Genomic DNA, 15110 nt, shown 5'->3' on the forward strand with positions numbered 1-15110 from the left:
AAAACATGTATTATAATATGTATATAATATATAATATTAAATTGAAAAACTTACTGAATCAGTACATTGGTGTTCACATTAGTGGTCCTCTGTAGCTCAGCTGGTAGAGCACGGCGCTTGTAACGCCAAGGTAGTGGGTTCGATCCCCGGGACCACCCATACACAAAAAAAAATGTATGCACGCATGACTGTAAGTCGCTTTGGATAAAAGTGTCTGCTAAATGGCATATTATTATTATTATTATTATTATTATTATTATTAGTATAACAATATGACCATACAATTCAAGGAGACGGAAGATAAATCTATATGTTGTTTAAGAGAATAAACCAAATGCATCTGCCATTGTCCTTCTACATTACTGGTGTTAAATTAACAGTGTGTTTGTGAAATCATGATGATCTCTTTGCAGGCTGTCATTCTGTGGACTCACAGAGGAAGGCTGTGCTTCTCTGGTCTCAGCTCTGAAGTCAAACCCCTCACACCTGAGAGAGCTGGATCTGAGTAACAATGACCTGAAGGATTCAGGAGTGAAGCTGCTCTCTGCTGGACTGGGGGATCCCCACTGTAAACTGGAGACTCTGAGGTCAGTATTCCTGTAGTTGGTCAACAATTGATAACTGTTCACCAGATCCACATGTGTTTACCAGGCACACATAGTCCACACCATATGTGTTTGGACTGTGAAGCTTACAGTTTTACATTTGGTGCTATGCTCCATCATTTTGGATTTAAGATATAATGTTTCATATTAAGTGACATTACAGAATGTCACCTTTTATTTGAGGTTAATGGTGAGAGGTTAGCATTTGTTGTAGCCTCTGTAACTTTCTCACTCATTATTATTCATGATTCATTCATGATTATTCTCAATCATGGCATCATCAGGATTACTTTAGTAGTGTTTAGAAACATGTTATCTACTCACTTAGAAAGAAAATGACTCATCACCAAAGAATAGTAGTGTGGTTTTAATATGATTTGACACTTTGCAGGCTGTCAGGCTGTCTATTCACAGAGGAAGGCTGTACTTCTCTGGTCTCAGCTCTGAAGTCAAACCCCTCACACCTGAGAGAGCTGGACCTGAGTAACAATGACCTGAAGGATTCAGGAGTGAAGCTGCTCTCTGCTGGACTGGGGAATCCCCACTGTAAACTGGAGACATTGAGGTCAGTATTCCTGTAGTTGGTCAACAAGTGATAACTGTTCACCAGATCCACATGTGTTTACCAGGCACACATAGTCCACACCATATGTGTTTGGACAGTGAAGCTTACAGTTTTACATTTGGTGCTATGTTCCAGCATTTTGGATTTCAGATAAAATGTTTCATATTAGGTGACAGTTCAGAATGTCGCCTTTTATTTGAAGGTAATGGTGAGAGGTTAGCATGTTTTGTTGTAGCCTCTGTAACTTTCTCATTCATGATTATTCTCAATCATGGCATCATCAGGATTACTTTAGTAGTGTTTAGAAACATGTTTTCTACTCACTTAGAAAGAAAATGACTCAACACCAACGAATACTAGTGTGGTTTTAATATGATTTGACTCTGCAGGCTGTCAGGCTGTCTAGTCACAGAGGAAGGCTATGCTTCTCTGGTCTCAGCTCTGAAGTCAAACCCCTCACACCTGAGAGAGCTGGATCTGAGTAACAATGACCTGAAGGATTCAGGAATGAAGCTGCTCTCTGATGGACTGGGGGATCCCCACTGTAAACTGGAGACTCTGAGGTCAGTATTCCTCAATGAACACACACACACTGGACACACACTGGACACACACAGACACACACTGGACACACACACACTGGACACACACACACTGGACACACACACACACACACACACACACACACACACACACACACACACACACACACACACACACACACACACACACACACACACACTGGACACATACACGGGACACATACACACACACAATGATTAATTTAGTAGTGTTTAGAAACATGTTATCTACTGTTAATTATAATACATTAATTCATATATATATATTACCTGTCAAAAGTTTGGACATGATTCAAGAGTTTTTCTTTATTTTTACTATTTTACTATAAGACATTAAAGCTATGAAATAACACATATGGAATCATGTAGTAACCAAAAAAGTGAAAATATATTTAATATTTGAAATTCTTCAAATAGCCACCCTTTGTCTTGAGGACAGCTTTGCACACTCTTGGTATTCTCTCAACCAGCTTCACCTGGAATGCTTTTCCAACATTCTTGAAGGAGTTCCCACATATGCTGAGCACTTGTTAGTTGCTTTTCCTTCACTCTGCGGTCCAACTCATCCCAAACCATCTCAATTGGGTTGAGGTCGGGGGATTGTGGAGGCCAGGTCATCTGATGCAGCACTCAATCACTCTCTTTCTTGGTCAAATAGCCCTTACACAGCCTGGAATTGTTTTGCGTCATTGTCCTGTTAAAAAACAAATGACAGTCCCACTAAGCTCAAACCAGATGGGATGGCATATCGCTGCAGAATGCTGTGGTAGCCATGCTGGTAACTCCACACCATAACACCTCCTCCTCCATGCTTTACGGTGGGAAATACACATGCGGAAATCATCCGTTCACCCACACCGCTTCTCACAAAGACACAGCGGTTGGAACCATAAATCTCCAATTTGGACTCCAAACCAAAGGTGTAATGTCCATTGCTCGTGTTTCTTGGCCCAAGCAGGTCTCTTCTTATTATTGGTGTCCTTTAGTTTTAGGTTTTTTGCAGCAATTCGACCACTCAGGTCTCCCGAGTGGCGCAGTGGTCAAAGGCACTAGCTGTGCCACTAGATATCATGGTTCGAATCCAGGCTCTGTCGTAGCCGGCCGCGACTGAGAGACCCATGGGGCGACGCACAATTGGCCCAGCGTCATCCAGGGTATGGGAGGGAATGGCCGGCAGGGATGTAGCTCAGTTGGTAGAGCATGGCGTTTGCAACGCCAGGGTTGTGGGGTCGATTCCCACGGGGGGCCAGTATGAAAAAATATTTAAAAAATAATAATGTATGCACTCACTACCTGTAAGTTGCTCTGGATAAGAGTGTCTGCTAAATGACTAAAATGTAAAATGTAATGAAGGCCCTCTGAACAGTTGCTGTAGAGATGTGTCTCTGACTTGAACTCTGTGAAGCATTTATTTGGGATTCAATTTCTGCAGCAGAGGTAACTTTGTGTCTTCCATTCCCGTGGTGGTCCTCATGAGAGCCAGTTTCGTCATAGCGCTTGATATTTTTTGCGACTGCACTTGAAGAAACTTTAAAAGTTATTGAAATGATCCGTATTGACTAACCATCATGTCTCAAAGTAATGATGGACTGTGGTTTCTCTTTGCTTATTTGAGCTGTTCTTGCCATAAGATGGACTTGGTCTTTTACCAAATAGGGCTATCTTCTGTATACCCCCCCTACCTTGTCACAACACAACTGATTGGCTCAAACGCATTAAGAAGGAAATAAATTCAATAAAATTAACTTGTAAGAAGGCACACCAGTTAATTGAAATGCATTCCTGGTGACTACCTCATGAAGCTGGTTGAGAGAATGCCAAGAGTGTGCAAACCTGTCATCAAGGCAAAGGGTGGCTATTTGAAAAATCTCAAATATAAAATATATTTTGATTTGTTTAACACTTTTTTGGTTACTACATGATTCCATATGTGTTATTTCATAGTTTTGATGTCTTCACTATTATTCTACAATGTAAAAAATAGCTTTAAAAAAACAAAAACTTGAATGAGTAGGTGTGTTCAACCTTTTGACTGGTAGTGTATATATACATTTATGAATAGATATTGCAGGTTTCAGGACTCTGATGAATCTGAATATGTTGAAAAAATATACTGCCACTATTTTCACCACCAAAGAATAGCAGTGTGGTTTTAATATGATTTGACTCTTTACAGGCTGCCAGGCTGTCTAGTCACAGAGGAAGGCTGTGCTTCTCTGGTCTCAGCTCTGAAGTCAAACCCCTCACACCTGAGAGAGCTGGATCTGAGTAACAATGACCTGAAGGATTCAGGAGTGAAGCTGCTCTCTGCTGGACTGGGGAATCCCCACTGTAAACTGGAGACTCTGAGGTCAGTATTCCTGTAGTTGGTCAACAAGTGATAACTGTTCACCAGATCCACATGTGTTTACCAGGCACACATAGTCCACACCATATGTGATTGGACAGTGAAGTTTACAGTTTTACATTTGGTGCTATGCTCCAGCATTTTGGATTTGAGATAGAATGCTTCGTATTAGGCAACATTACAGAATGTCACCTTTTATTTAAAGGTATTCATGAATATATATATATTTTCATACATATCTGTGTTACTGTTTAGAAATGAAAGCACTTTATGTGTCTTGTTCTCCCATTTGAAAAAGTCGTAATAATTTGGACATATTCACTTATATTGTATTAAAGTAGTCATAAGTTTAGTATTTGGTCCCATATTCCTTACCCACAGTGATTACATGAAGCTTGTGATTCTACAAACTTGTTGAATGCATATGCAGTTTGTTTTGGTTGTGTTTTGGATGATCTTGATCTTGATCTCAATCTTAAATAAACATGCCCCATTCAAAAAATACAGAACTAAGAACCGATATAGCCCCTGATTCTCCTCAGACTTGACTGCCCTTGACCAGCACAAAAACATCCTGTGGCGTACAGCATTAGCATCAAATAGCCCCCGCGATATGCAACTTTTCAGGGAAGTTAGGAACCAATATACACAAGCAGTCAGGAAAGCAAAGGCTAACTTTTTCAAACAGAAATTTGCATCCTGTAGCACTAACTCCAAAAAGTTTTGGGACACTGTAAAGTCCATGGAGAATAAGAGCACTTCCTCCCAGCTGCCCACTGCACTGAGGCTAGGAAACACTATCACCACCGATAAATCTACAATAATCGAGAATTTCAACAAGCATTTTGCTACAGCTGGCCATGCTTTCCATCTGGCTACCACTAACCCGGCCACCAACTCTGCACCCTCTGCTGCAACTTGCCCATGCCCCCCCCGCTTCTCCTTCACACAAATTCAGACAGCTGATGTTTTGAAAGCGCTGCAAAATCTGGACCCCTACAAATCAGCTGGGCTAGACAATCTGGACCCTTTCTTTCTAAAACTAGCCGCCGAAATTGTCGCAACCCCTATTACTAGTCTGTTCAACCTCTCTTTCATAACGTCTGAGATCCCCAGAGATTGGAAAGCTGCCGCGGTCATCCCCCTCTTCAAAGGGGGTGACACTCTAGATCCAAACTGCTACAGACCTATATCCATCCTGCCCTGCCTTTCGAAAGTATTCGAAAGCCAAGTTAACAAACAGATCATCGACCATTTCGAATACCACCGTACCTTCTCCGCTATGCAATCCGGTTTCCGAGCTGGTCACGGGTGCACTTCAGCCACGCTCAAGGTCCTAAACGATATTATAACCGCGATTGATAATAGACAGTACTGTGCAGCCGTCTTCATCGACCTGGCCAAGGCTTTCGACTCTGTCAACCACCGCATTCTTATTGGCAGACTAAATAGCCTTGGTTTCTCAAATGACTGCCTCGCCTGGTTCACCAACTACTTCTCAGAAATAGTTCAGTGTGTCAAATCGCAGGGCCTGTTGTCTGGACCTATGGCAGTCTCTATGGGGGTGCCACAGGGTTCAATTCTTGGGCCGACACTTTTCTCCGTGTATATCAATGATGTCGCTCTTGCTGCTGGTGACTCTCAGATCCACCTCTACGCAGACGACACCATTTTGTATACATCTGGCCCTTCATTGGACACTGTGTTAACAAACCTCCAAACGAGCTTCAATGCCATACAACAATCCTTCAGTAGCCTCCAACTGCTCTTAAACACTAGTAAAACTAAATGCATGCTTTTCAATCGAACGCTGCTGGCACCCGCCCACCCGACTAGAATCACCACTCTCGACGGGTCTGACCTAGAGTATGTGGACAACTACAAATACCTAGGTGTCTGGTTAGACTGTAAACTCAACTTCCAGACTCACATAAAGAATCTCCAATCCAAAGTTAAATCTAGAATGGGCTTCCTATTTCGCAATAAAGCCTCCTTCACTCATGCTGCCAAACATGCCCTCGTAAAACTGACTATCCTACCGATCCTTGACTTCGGCGATGTCATTTACAAAATAGCCTCCAACACTCTACTCAGCAAATTGGATGTAGTCTATCACAGTGCCATCCGTTTTGTCTCCAAAGCCCCATACACTACCCACCACTGTGACCTGTACGCTCTTGTTGGCTGGTCCTCACTATATGTTCGTTGTCAAACCCACTGGCTCCAGGCCATCTATAAATCACTGCTAGGCAAATCCCCGCCTTATCTTAGCTCATTGGTCACCATAGCAGCACCCACCCGTAGTCTGCGCTCCAGCAGGTATATCTCACTGGTCATTCCCAAAGCCAACACCTCCTTTGGCCGCCATTCCTTCCAGTTCTCTGCTGCCAATGACTGGAACGAATTGCAAAAATCTCTGAAGCTGGAGACTCTTATCTCCCTCAATAACTTTAAGCATCAGTTGTCAGAGCACCTTACCGATCACTGCACCTGTACACAGCCCATCTGAAATTAGCCCACCCAACTACCTCATCCCTATATTGTTATTTATTTTGCTCTTTTGCACCCCAGTATCTCTATTTGCACATAATCTCTTGCACATCTAGCATTCCAGTGTTAATACTATTGTAATTATTCTGCACTATAGCCTATTTATTGCCTTACCTCCATAACTTGCTACATTTGCACACACTGTATATATATTTTCTGTTGTATTTCTGACTTTATGTTTTTTACCCCATATGTAACTCTGTGTTGTTTTTATTGCACTACTTTGCTTTATCTTAGCCAGGTCGCAGTTGTAAATGAGAACCTGTTCTCAACTGGCTTACCTGGTTAAATAAAGGTGAAATAAATAAATAAATATATATTTTCCCCAACAGAAACTGAATGGTGAATAATGTCATGTCATTTTGGAGTCACTTCACTTGTATTGTCAGTAAGAATAGAATATGTTTCTGAACACTTCTACATTCATGTGGATGCTACCATGATTATGAATAATCATGAATGAATCGTGAATGATGATGAATGAGGAAGTTACAGAGGAACAAGGATCATTCCCCCTCTGTTATTGGTAATGGTGAGAGGTTAGCATGTTTTGTTGTAGCCTCTGTAATTTTCTCATTCATAATTTTTCATGATTCATTCATAATTTTTCCTAATCATGGCATCATCAGGATTAATTTAGTAGTGTTTAGAAACATGTTATCTACTCACTTAGACAAAAGATTAATCCAGTCATCATCCACCATTCAGTTGCTATTGGGAAAAACATAACCCAAAACACAACCAAAACAAACTGCAAATGCATCCAACGAGTTTGGGACCAAATACTCAACTTTTGACTACTTTAATACACTATAAGTGAATTGGTCAGAATACTTGTGACTTTTTCAAATAGGGGGACTAGATACATAAAGTGCTTTTATTTTTCTGAACAGTGAAACAGATATATATGAAAATACCCTCAAATAAAAGGTGACATTATATACTGTCACCTCATATGAAACATTTAATCTGAAATCCAAAATGTTGGGAGTATAGAGCCACATTTAAAATGTTAGCTTCACTGTCAAAATATATATAATGTGGACTGTATACTCAATACAATCTAAATCTGATACCTCACTGTCTGTCTTTTGACTGATACTGCTTTTTCAACTGCTCTGGTCAGTCTACTCAAATATTTGTACGATGCATGTTTCTATCTACAAGCAATATTATGATAATTTATAATAATGATACAAGCAATATTATGATAATTTATAATAATGATACATTCATTTATTAATAGATATGGCAGGTTTCAGGACACTGATATATCTGAACATTTTGAAAAAATATACTGCCACTATTTTCACCACCAAAGAATAGCAGTGTGGTTTTAATATCATTTGACTCTTTGCAGGCTGTCAGGCTGTCTAATCACAGAGGAAGGCTGTGCTTCTCTGGTCTCAGCTCTGAAGTCAAACCCCTCACACCTGAGAGAGCTGGACCTGAGCTACAATCACCCAGGAGACTCAGGAGTCAGACTGCTCTCTGCTAGACTGGAAAATCCACACTGCAGACTGGAGAAACTCAAGTATGTAGAGGGTTTATGTCAATGTTCATATCAGACATGTTGGAGTTCTCAGGCTAGTTAAGACAAACATTCTGACCACCACTTGGACTAAGTTATATGCTGACTGTGTGTGTGTGTGTCCAGTGTGTGTGTGTCCAGTGTGTGTGGGTCCAGTGTGTGTGTGTGTGGGGGGGGGGGGGTCCAGTTTGTATGTGTGTGTGGGTCCAGTGTGTGTGTGTGTGTGTGTGTGTGTGTGTTTGTGTGTGTGTTTGTGTGTGTGTGTGCACGTGTATCAGTACACACACAGAACACACACACACACACATGCACACACACACACACACAAACACTGGACACACGCACACACACTGGACCCACACACTGGACACACACACACTGGACACACACACACACACACACTGGAAACTGTTAGGCCTACTGCTGCTAGGTAGCTCTCTCTCTGCTCTCTCCCTCCCCTCTGTCTGTCCTTGATTGCAGGAGTGAAGTCTGGTGTGCGGGAGTCAGGGTTCCAGCTGCAGCTCATTCACCATAATCACCTCAGCCTTTAAGACCCGGTCAAACTTACCACTCATCGTCAGATCATAGTCAAGACGACCATATATTTGGAACCTGACTCCTGCCTCCGCTTCACTCCTGCCACCACCATCCTGCTCTCCACTACCGGACCTCTCTTTTGGACTCACCACGGACACTAGGACATTACGGTACCACACCTGCCCTGACCTGGATCTGTTACCCTCCCTGTAACCTGGACTTGCTCTTCCCCTATATTTGGAAACCTGGACTATTGAACATTGTAAATAAACCTGTTAAACCTTCTCTGGCTTGGTGTACTTGTCTGCATTTGGGTTCTAATCCAGTTAAATCATAACAGTATGATCTGACCAACATGAACCCAGCAGACAGTAGCTCGGATACCACCCCAGAGTGCACTCAAATTTGGACTGCCATAGGCAATCAGGGCATTTTACTTGGCCAACATGATACCCTGTTTAAGACGATTGCTGAGGACAGTCAGGTGCTGCTTAATCAGGTTCAATTACTCACCAATCAAGTGTCTGCCCTTACTACCCCTTCAGCCCAGATCAGAGAGCCTTTTGTTCCTGCTCCAGAGCGCTATGACGGGAACATGGGAACCTGTGGCGATTTTTTGACTCAATGCTCGTTAGTGTTTGAACAACAGCCCCTCACCTACGCCTCAGAAAGAGCCCGTATTGCCTACCTTATCAACTCTACTAGCGGTTCCGCTCGTGCCTGGGGATCCGCGGTCTGGGAGAGTCAGTCGGACATTTGCAACGCTTACGTTGCCTTCACCACGGAGATGAGGAAGGTTTTTGACCACCCCGTACGAGGCAAGGAGGCTGCGAAACGGTTGTTTTCTCTTCGGCAGGGGGCTCGCAGTGTGGCGGAGATGGCAGTGGAGTTTCGGACTTTAGCAGCAGTGAGTGGTTGGAATGACGAGGCATTACAAGGAGTGTTCATCAATGCTTTGTCTGAGACTTTAAAAGATGAATTGGTGTCATATGATGAATCGCCTACGCTGGATAATCTTATTTCACTCACTATCAGGTTGGATAATCGGATTCGGGAGCGCCGCCGGGAGAGGAGTGTTAGTTCCAAGCAACCTGTCTGTCATCAACAAACTCCTCCCTGCATCTTCCCTACGGAGAAAGCCGTGTCTTCCCAAGTAGATACGAGGAGCACTGAACCCGAAGCCATGGAGGTGGGTCGTGCACGGTTGTCCTCAGAGGAGCGTGCACGTCGTATTCAGGCTCGGGTCTGCCTGTATTGTGGAGAAGCTGGTCATTTCGTTCCTTCCTGCCCAGTTCGTCCGGGAAAAGGGCCGGCTCATCATTAATGGGAGAAGTTTTGGTGAGCCGAGCAGCGGATTCTTCCTCTTCTCCCCGCATTCTGCTCCAGGCATCCCTCCAGTGGCAGTCCCAGAATTTCTCTGTTAGTGCGCTGATTGACTCTGGTGCCGACGAAAGCTTTTTGGATAGAGAGTGGGCTCAACAAATGGATTTGGAGACTGTTCCTATGGACTGTCCGCTGCAGGCTAAGGGTCTAAATGGACAATTGTTGACCCGTATTACCCATCAGACTGTTCCTGTTTGTCTTAGAGTGTCGGGAAATCATCAGGAGAACATTCAATTCCATATTATCGACTGCCCACAGACACCCCTGGTCCTTGGTATCCCCTGGCTCATAAGACACAATCCACACATTGATTGGGTGACAGGTAGCATTGTTTCATGGAGCACATTTTGTCATGTGAATTGTTTGTGTTCTGCTCAGACTCCTGCCAGTACTGTGCCTCAACCTCAACTGGAGTCCATGGATCTTTCTGCTGTTCCTGACGTGTATCATGACCTGGCATCCGTTTTCTGCAAACACAGAGCTACTTCTCTTCCTCCTCACCGGCCTTACGACTGCGCCATTGACCTCCAGCCAGGAGCCCCGCTCCCCAGCAGTCGCCTGTACAATCTCTCCCGGCCGGAGACGGAGGCTATGGAGAACTACATTCGGGACTCCTTGGCGGCAGGTATTATGCGTCCTTCCTCGTCACCTGTAGGAGCGGGATTCTTTTTTGTTGCTAAGAAGGATAAGACCCTCAGACCCTGTATTGATTACCGTGGACTTAACAACATCACCATTAAGAACAAGTATTCTCTGCCTTTGATTAATTCTGCTTTTCCCCTCCTTCATGGTGCTACCATCTTTACGAAACTGGATCTACGAAATGCGTATCACCTGGTGCGCATTCGTAAAGGTGATGAATGGAAGACTGCCTTCAACACACCCTTGGGACATTTTGAGTATCTGGTTATGCCTTTTGGGTTGTCCAATGCCCCTGCTGTTTTTCAGGCACTAGTCAATGATGTCCTTCGGGACATGTTGAATCAGTTTGTTTTTGTCTATCTGGATGATATCTTGATTTTCTCAGAGTCCTCCCAGGAACATGAACTGCATGTGCGCCAGGTGTTGCAAAGGTTGTTGGAGAACAAACTGTTTGTGAAGATGGAGAAATGTGAATTTCATGTGTCTGAGACCTCTTTTTTGGGTTACATCATAGCTCAGGGGGAGTTGCGGATGGACCCAGCTAAGATCTCTGCTGTCACGGACTGGCCAGCCCCCTCTACCCGCAAACAACTTCAACGATTCCTGGGGTTTGCGAACTTCTATAGGAGGTTCATCAAGGACTACAGCCGCATTGCGGCGCCACTCACCGCTCTCACCTCCATCTCACGACCGTTCGCTTGGAATGAAGGGGCCGAATCAGCGTTCGAAGAACTGAAACATCGCTTCGCCTCGGCTCCCATTCTGATGCAGCCGGACCCCGACCGCCAGTTTGTCGTGGAGGTGGATGCATCCGACACTGGGGTAGGTGCGGTGTTGTCACAACGTTCTCCTGAAGATAACAAACTGCATCCCTGTGCTTTTCTCTCAAGGAAACTTTCTCAGGCAGAGAGGAATTATGATGTTGGCAATCGTGCTATCTCTACTTGCTAAATCATCCACCCTCCATTCAACTCTTTTACAAATATTTTCTATCTCTCTTTCTAAAATACAAGACAAAACCCCTTTAATATCTTTTGGTTGTACGGCTGAGTTTGGGTTCAGTGTAATCTTTTTCTGTATTTGGTACCGTTCTATTGCTTCTATTGCTTCTATTGCTTCAATGAGGAATTCCATAATTGTATTTGCTAATCTGTCGCTGCAATCAACCTCACGCTTTTGTTTGATTATTGTAAATATCATTTTATATTCACTTTCTAAACACTCTCTAGTATATCTAATTTTTTCAATGTTTATTCGTCCTGTCTGACCTTTAAACCTTCTTTCTGCTGTCTCACAAGCTTTACCAAAACGTTTTAACCACAACTCTCTGCATTCCTCTCGCCACCGTTTAATTTCCAAATTATCTCTTTTGACTTTGGGAAACATATATATTGACCTGATTTTAGGAATACAAATTTTTTTATCCTGACTTTCATAAGATTCTATGAATAACCAATCATATATATCGCTATCCTCTTCTACGTTAATACTATACGCTGGAGGCTGTATAGACTCAATAGAGGTCGCTAATTGTGGATAAATTCCTTTAATACTTTCCGATCCTTTAATAGCCTCTATGGACTGAGCCTTTTCATAAGTTCAATTACGTTGCTCCATTGCCAAATTACGTAATTTCCTTACAGATTTTTCCTCCTTCCTCATTATATTTACCGGCCATTGTGCACTCATTAAATCCCATGCTGTACATACTTCTTTCATGTAATCTAAATCCCATTTCAGGTTGCTTATCGCTGTATTATCTACTATATATTTCCGTGCTATTTGTAATTTATCCGTTCTAAAACTACCATCTAGAGGATAATCATTATCTGTCCATGCTGATAAATCACTAAGATATGGTTCCACATAAAAAAAAAACTAATTTAATTAACATCCAATCACGCCGTGTTTGATTCTCTATATTTTTTAAAGTGATATGTTTGAGATGCGGATTCGTTTGTAACAATTTTGTCATAGCCTTCCTTTCCCTCCTGGGTAAATCTAGCTCTGATTTATTCTTTATTGTCACTGTCTTGCCCGTATTCGGTATACTGAAATGACTCCCCATTCTCATGTATATTAGTTTATACAATGTTAGTAATTAAATGTTTTGCATCAATTTTCTACCTTGATCTTATCAAAATTATGTTACCTTATTTAGTGTTTGGTGTCATGATTCAAATGTTTTCATGTCATCGGCTCCCTCTCCTGACCGTTTTGAGTATTTCAGTATCTTATTTCATTTTATGACGTACTTTCACATCTAAAGGTCCGTAACCTATCCTTTTATAATTTCTTACACACTACGGGACTAAAAAACCCACTATCTTTATAATGTATTTTACATTAAGGGTGCCGTCCGCCCACTCATTTTATGATGTAGTTAAGCTTACACCAAGGGTATCTATCCCACTCTCTTTATAATATAATCTTTTAAATCATATTAAGGGTGCTCTGCGCCTTATCTCTCTTTATAATGTATTTACCATTAAAGGTGCACTGCGCCTTATCTCTCTACTTCGACCATACCCTATTTTTATTTTGAATCATAACACCATGTAATAGTCCTAATTTGATATTGTCCTTACATCCCTTCAAATCGATCAACACCACTCATCTTCCCCCTTTAAAATATAGAATTCTAAACGTTCGTTACAGTTCAGCTTTACCACAGATAAGCAGATTTTAACATAATAATAGAATGAAAGTCTGCTTACCTGTTAGTTGAGCTGCAAACCGTATCCTGTTCGTGAAGACGCCAATCTGTTATGATGAGTTTCTAGGGTGTCAAAGAATCAAGGATGCAAGGATATACTTAGACACTTTGTAGAAAGTTGTGATATTAGTAGTGGCTGCAGACCACCTGGACACTTCAAACAGACAGCTGTCATTTGGCTTTCCCATGGTACCGTTTCTTGCCCTCGCTCTAGTCTTCTCTATAAGACTAGCTCTTTTAAGACTAGTGGTACCTTTTTATGTTTTAGTTTTATTGGTTTTATAATTATAATTATTTCTATATACAAATTCCTTTAAATTGACTTACTGAAATTCTTCGCCGTGTCCCTCAGTTGTTTACGGATGATGTGTCTCCTCCTGGGCAGCTCACAGTAAGGGTCTGTTGTGAGCGGGTCCTCGTCGTCTTTTGGTCAGACTGGAATTTCCCTCATGCTTCATAAAATGCGCCACCGGTTTTGCTTGCAGACCATCACTGGAAAGCTACAAAAACAAATTGCTCACGGTAAACTTGTGTCCTCTCTGTTGGAGGCTGTTCAACTCCCCTCGTCAATCTCGGTGATGAAGTGTCAGGCCCATACTCCCTCTATGGATAACATTTCTCTGGGGAATGCCAAGGCTGACTGTGCTGCTAAATTGTCTGCTTCTTCTTCTGTTTCCCCCTTCCTACAGATGGCAGCAGTTCCAGCTCCCACCAACCCTTTCTCTGTTAATGATATCACTGCTTTACAGGCCATGGCTGATGCTTTCAGAAACTCAAGTGGGCGGGGTGCTGTCATAAGGACACCTCGTGTGTATGGCTTGATGTGTGGAGCAGACCTGCCATGCCCCATTGTACATTCCAGTTCATCGCAAAATTGTCACATGGTCAAGACCATGTGTCAAAAGGAGGGATGGTGGATCTTGTAAATAAATATTGGGGTACAGTAGGTTTTACTGTGTTTGCAGGAAATTTCAGTAAGACACGCTTGATTTGTATGACTAACAATGTTGGACGCGGCATTTCAGTATCTCCCACATCCCATCCAAGGCCTGAAGGACCTTTTGAGCAGTTAATGATGGAGTTCATTGAGTTGACCCCTTGTGTGGGGAATAAGTATTGTTTGGTGACTGTTGACATGTTTTCTAAATGAATTGAAACTTTCTCTTGCAGGAGAGCCACAGCGAGAGAGAGATCATACCTAGGTGGGGACTACCATCAAAAATGTATTCTGACAATGGTTGACAGTTTGTGAATGAGATTGTTCAGTCCCTGTCAGAGGCTTTGCAGATTGATTTGAGAAGACATTGTGCCTATCATCCCCAATCTGGGGGTGCAGTCGAAAGGACGAACGAATCTTTGAAAACTAAATTAACCAAATGAATTGGTGAAACAAGCCTGACATGGGTGAACGTGCTTCCATTGTCACTGATTACGATGAGAGGCTGATCCCCTACAGTCACTGGTCTCTCTCCACATGAGGTGCTGACTGGCCGTCCCATGTGGATGACAAATACACCTTTTTCCCAGAACAGGTTGTCCCTGCAAGAAATGGAGGAAGGCGTGGTTGAGTGTTGTGTCACCCTTAACAGTGTTCTTAAGACTATTTTCCCCCGGTTGAAGGCGTCTTTGCTAAATCTAGCAGATGGAGCTGAA

The 15110-nt window shown here is 42.6% G+C and overlaps 1 protein-coding gene across 1 annotated transcript; it reads left to right on the top strand.

The window, feature by feature from the left end:
- Nucleotides 1–5: 5 nt before the first annotated feature.
- LOC311115520 (ribonuclease inhibitor-like) lies at nucleotides 6–12603 on the top strand (the record flags this gene model as incomplete). Its single annotated transcript, XM_084190676.1, has 7 exons — nucleotides 6–19; nucleotides 414–587; nucleotides 997–1170; nucleotides 1560–1733; nucleotides 3928–4101; nucleotides 8009–8182; nucleotides 11256–12603. The coding sequence occupies 7 exons, from the start codon at nucleotides 6–8 to the stop codon at nucleotides 11284–11286; spliced, it is 915 nt and encodes a 304-aa protein (XP_084046802.1). The 3' UTR covers nucleotides 11287–12603.
- Between the last annotated feature and the right edge of the window lie 2507 nt (nucleotides 12604–15110).

This window comes from Coregonus lavaretus (genome assembly GCF_964263955.1).
Source record: "Coregonus lavaretus genome assembly, contig: HAP1_SCAFFOLD_487, whole genome shotgun sequence".
In the NCBI taxonomy this organism is placed as follows: Eukaryota; Metazoa; Chordata; class Actinopteri; order Salmoniformes; family Salmonidae; genus Coregonus; species Coregonus lavaretus.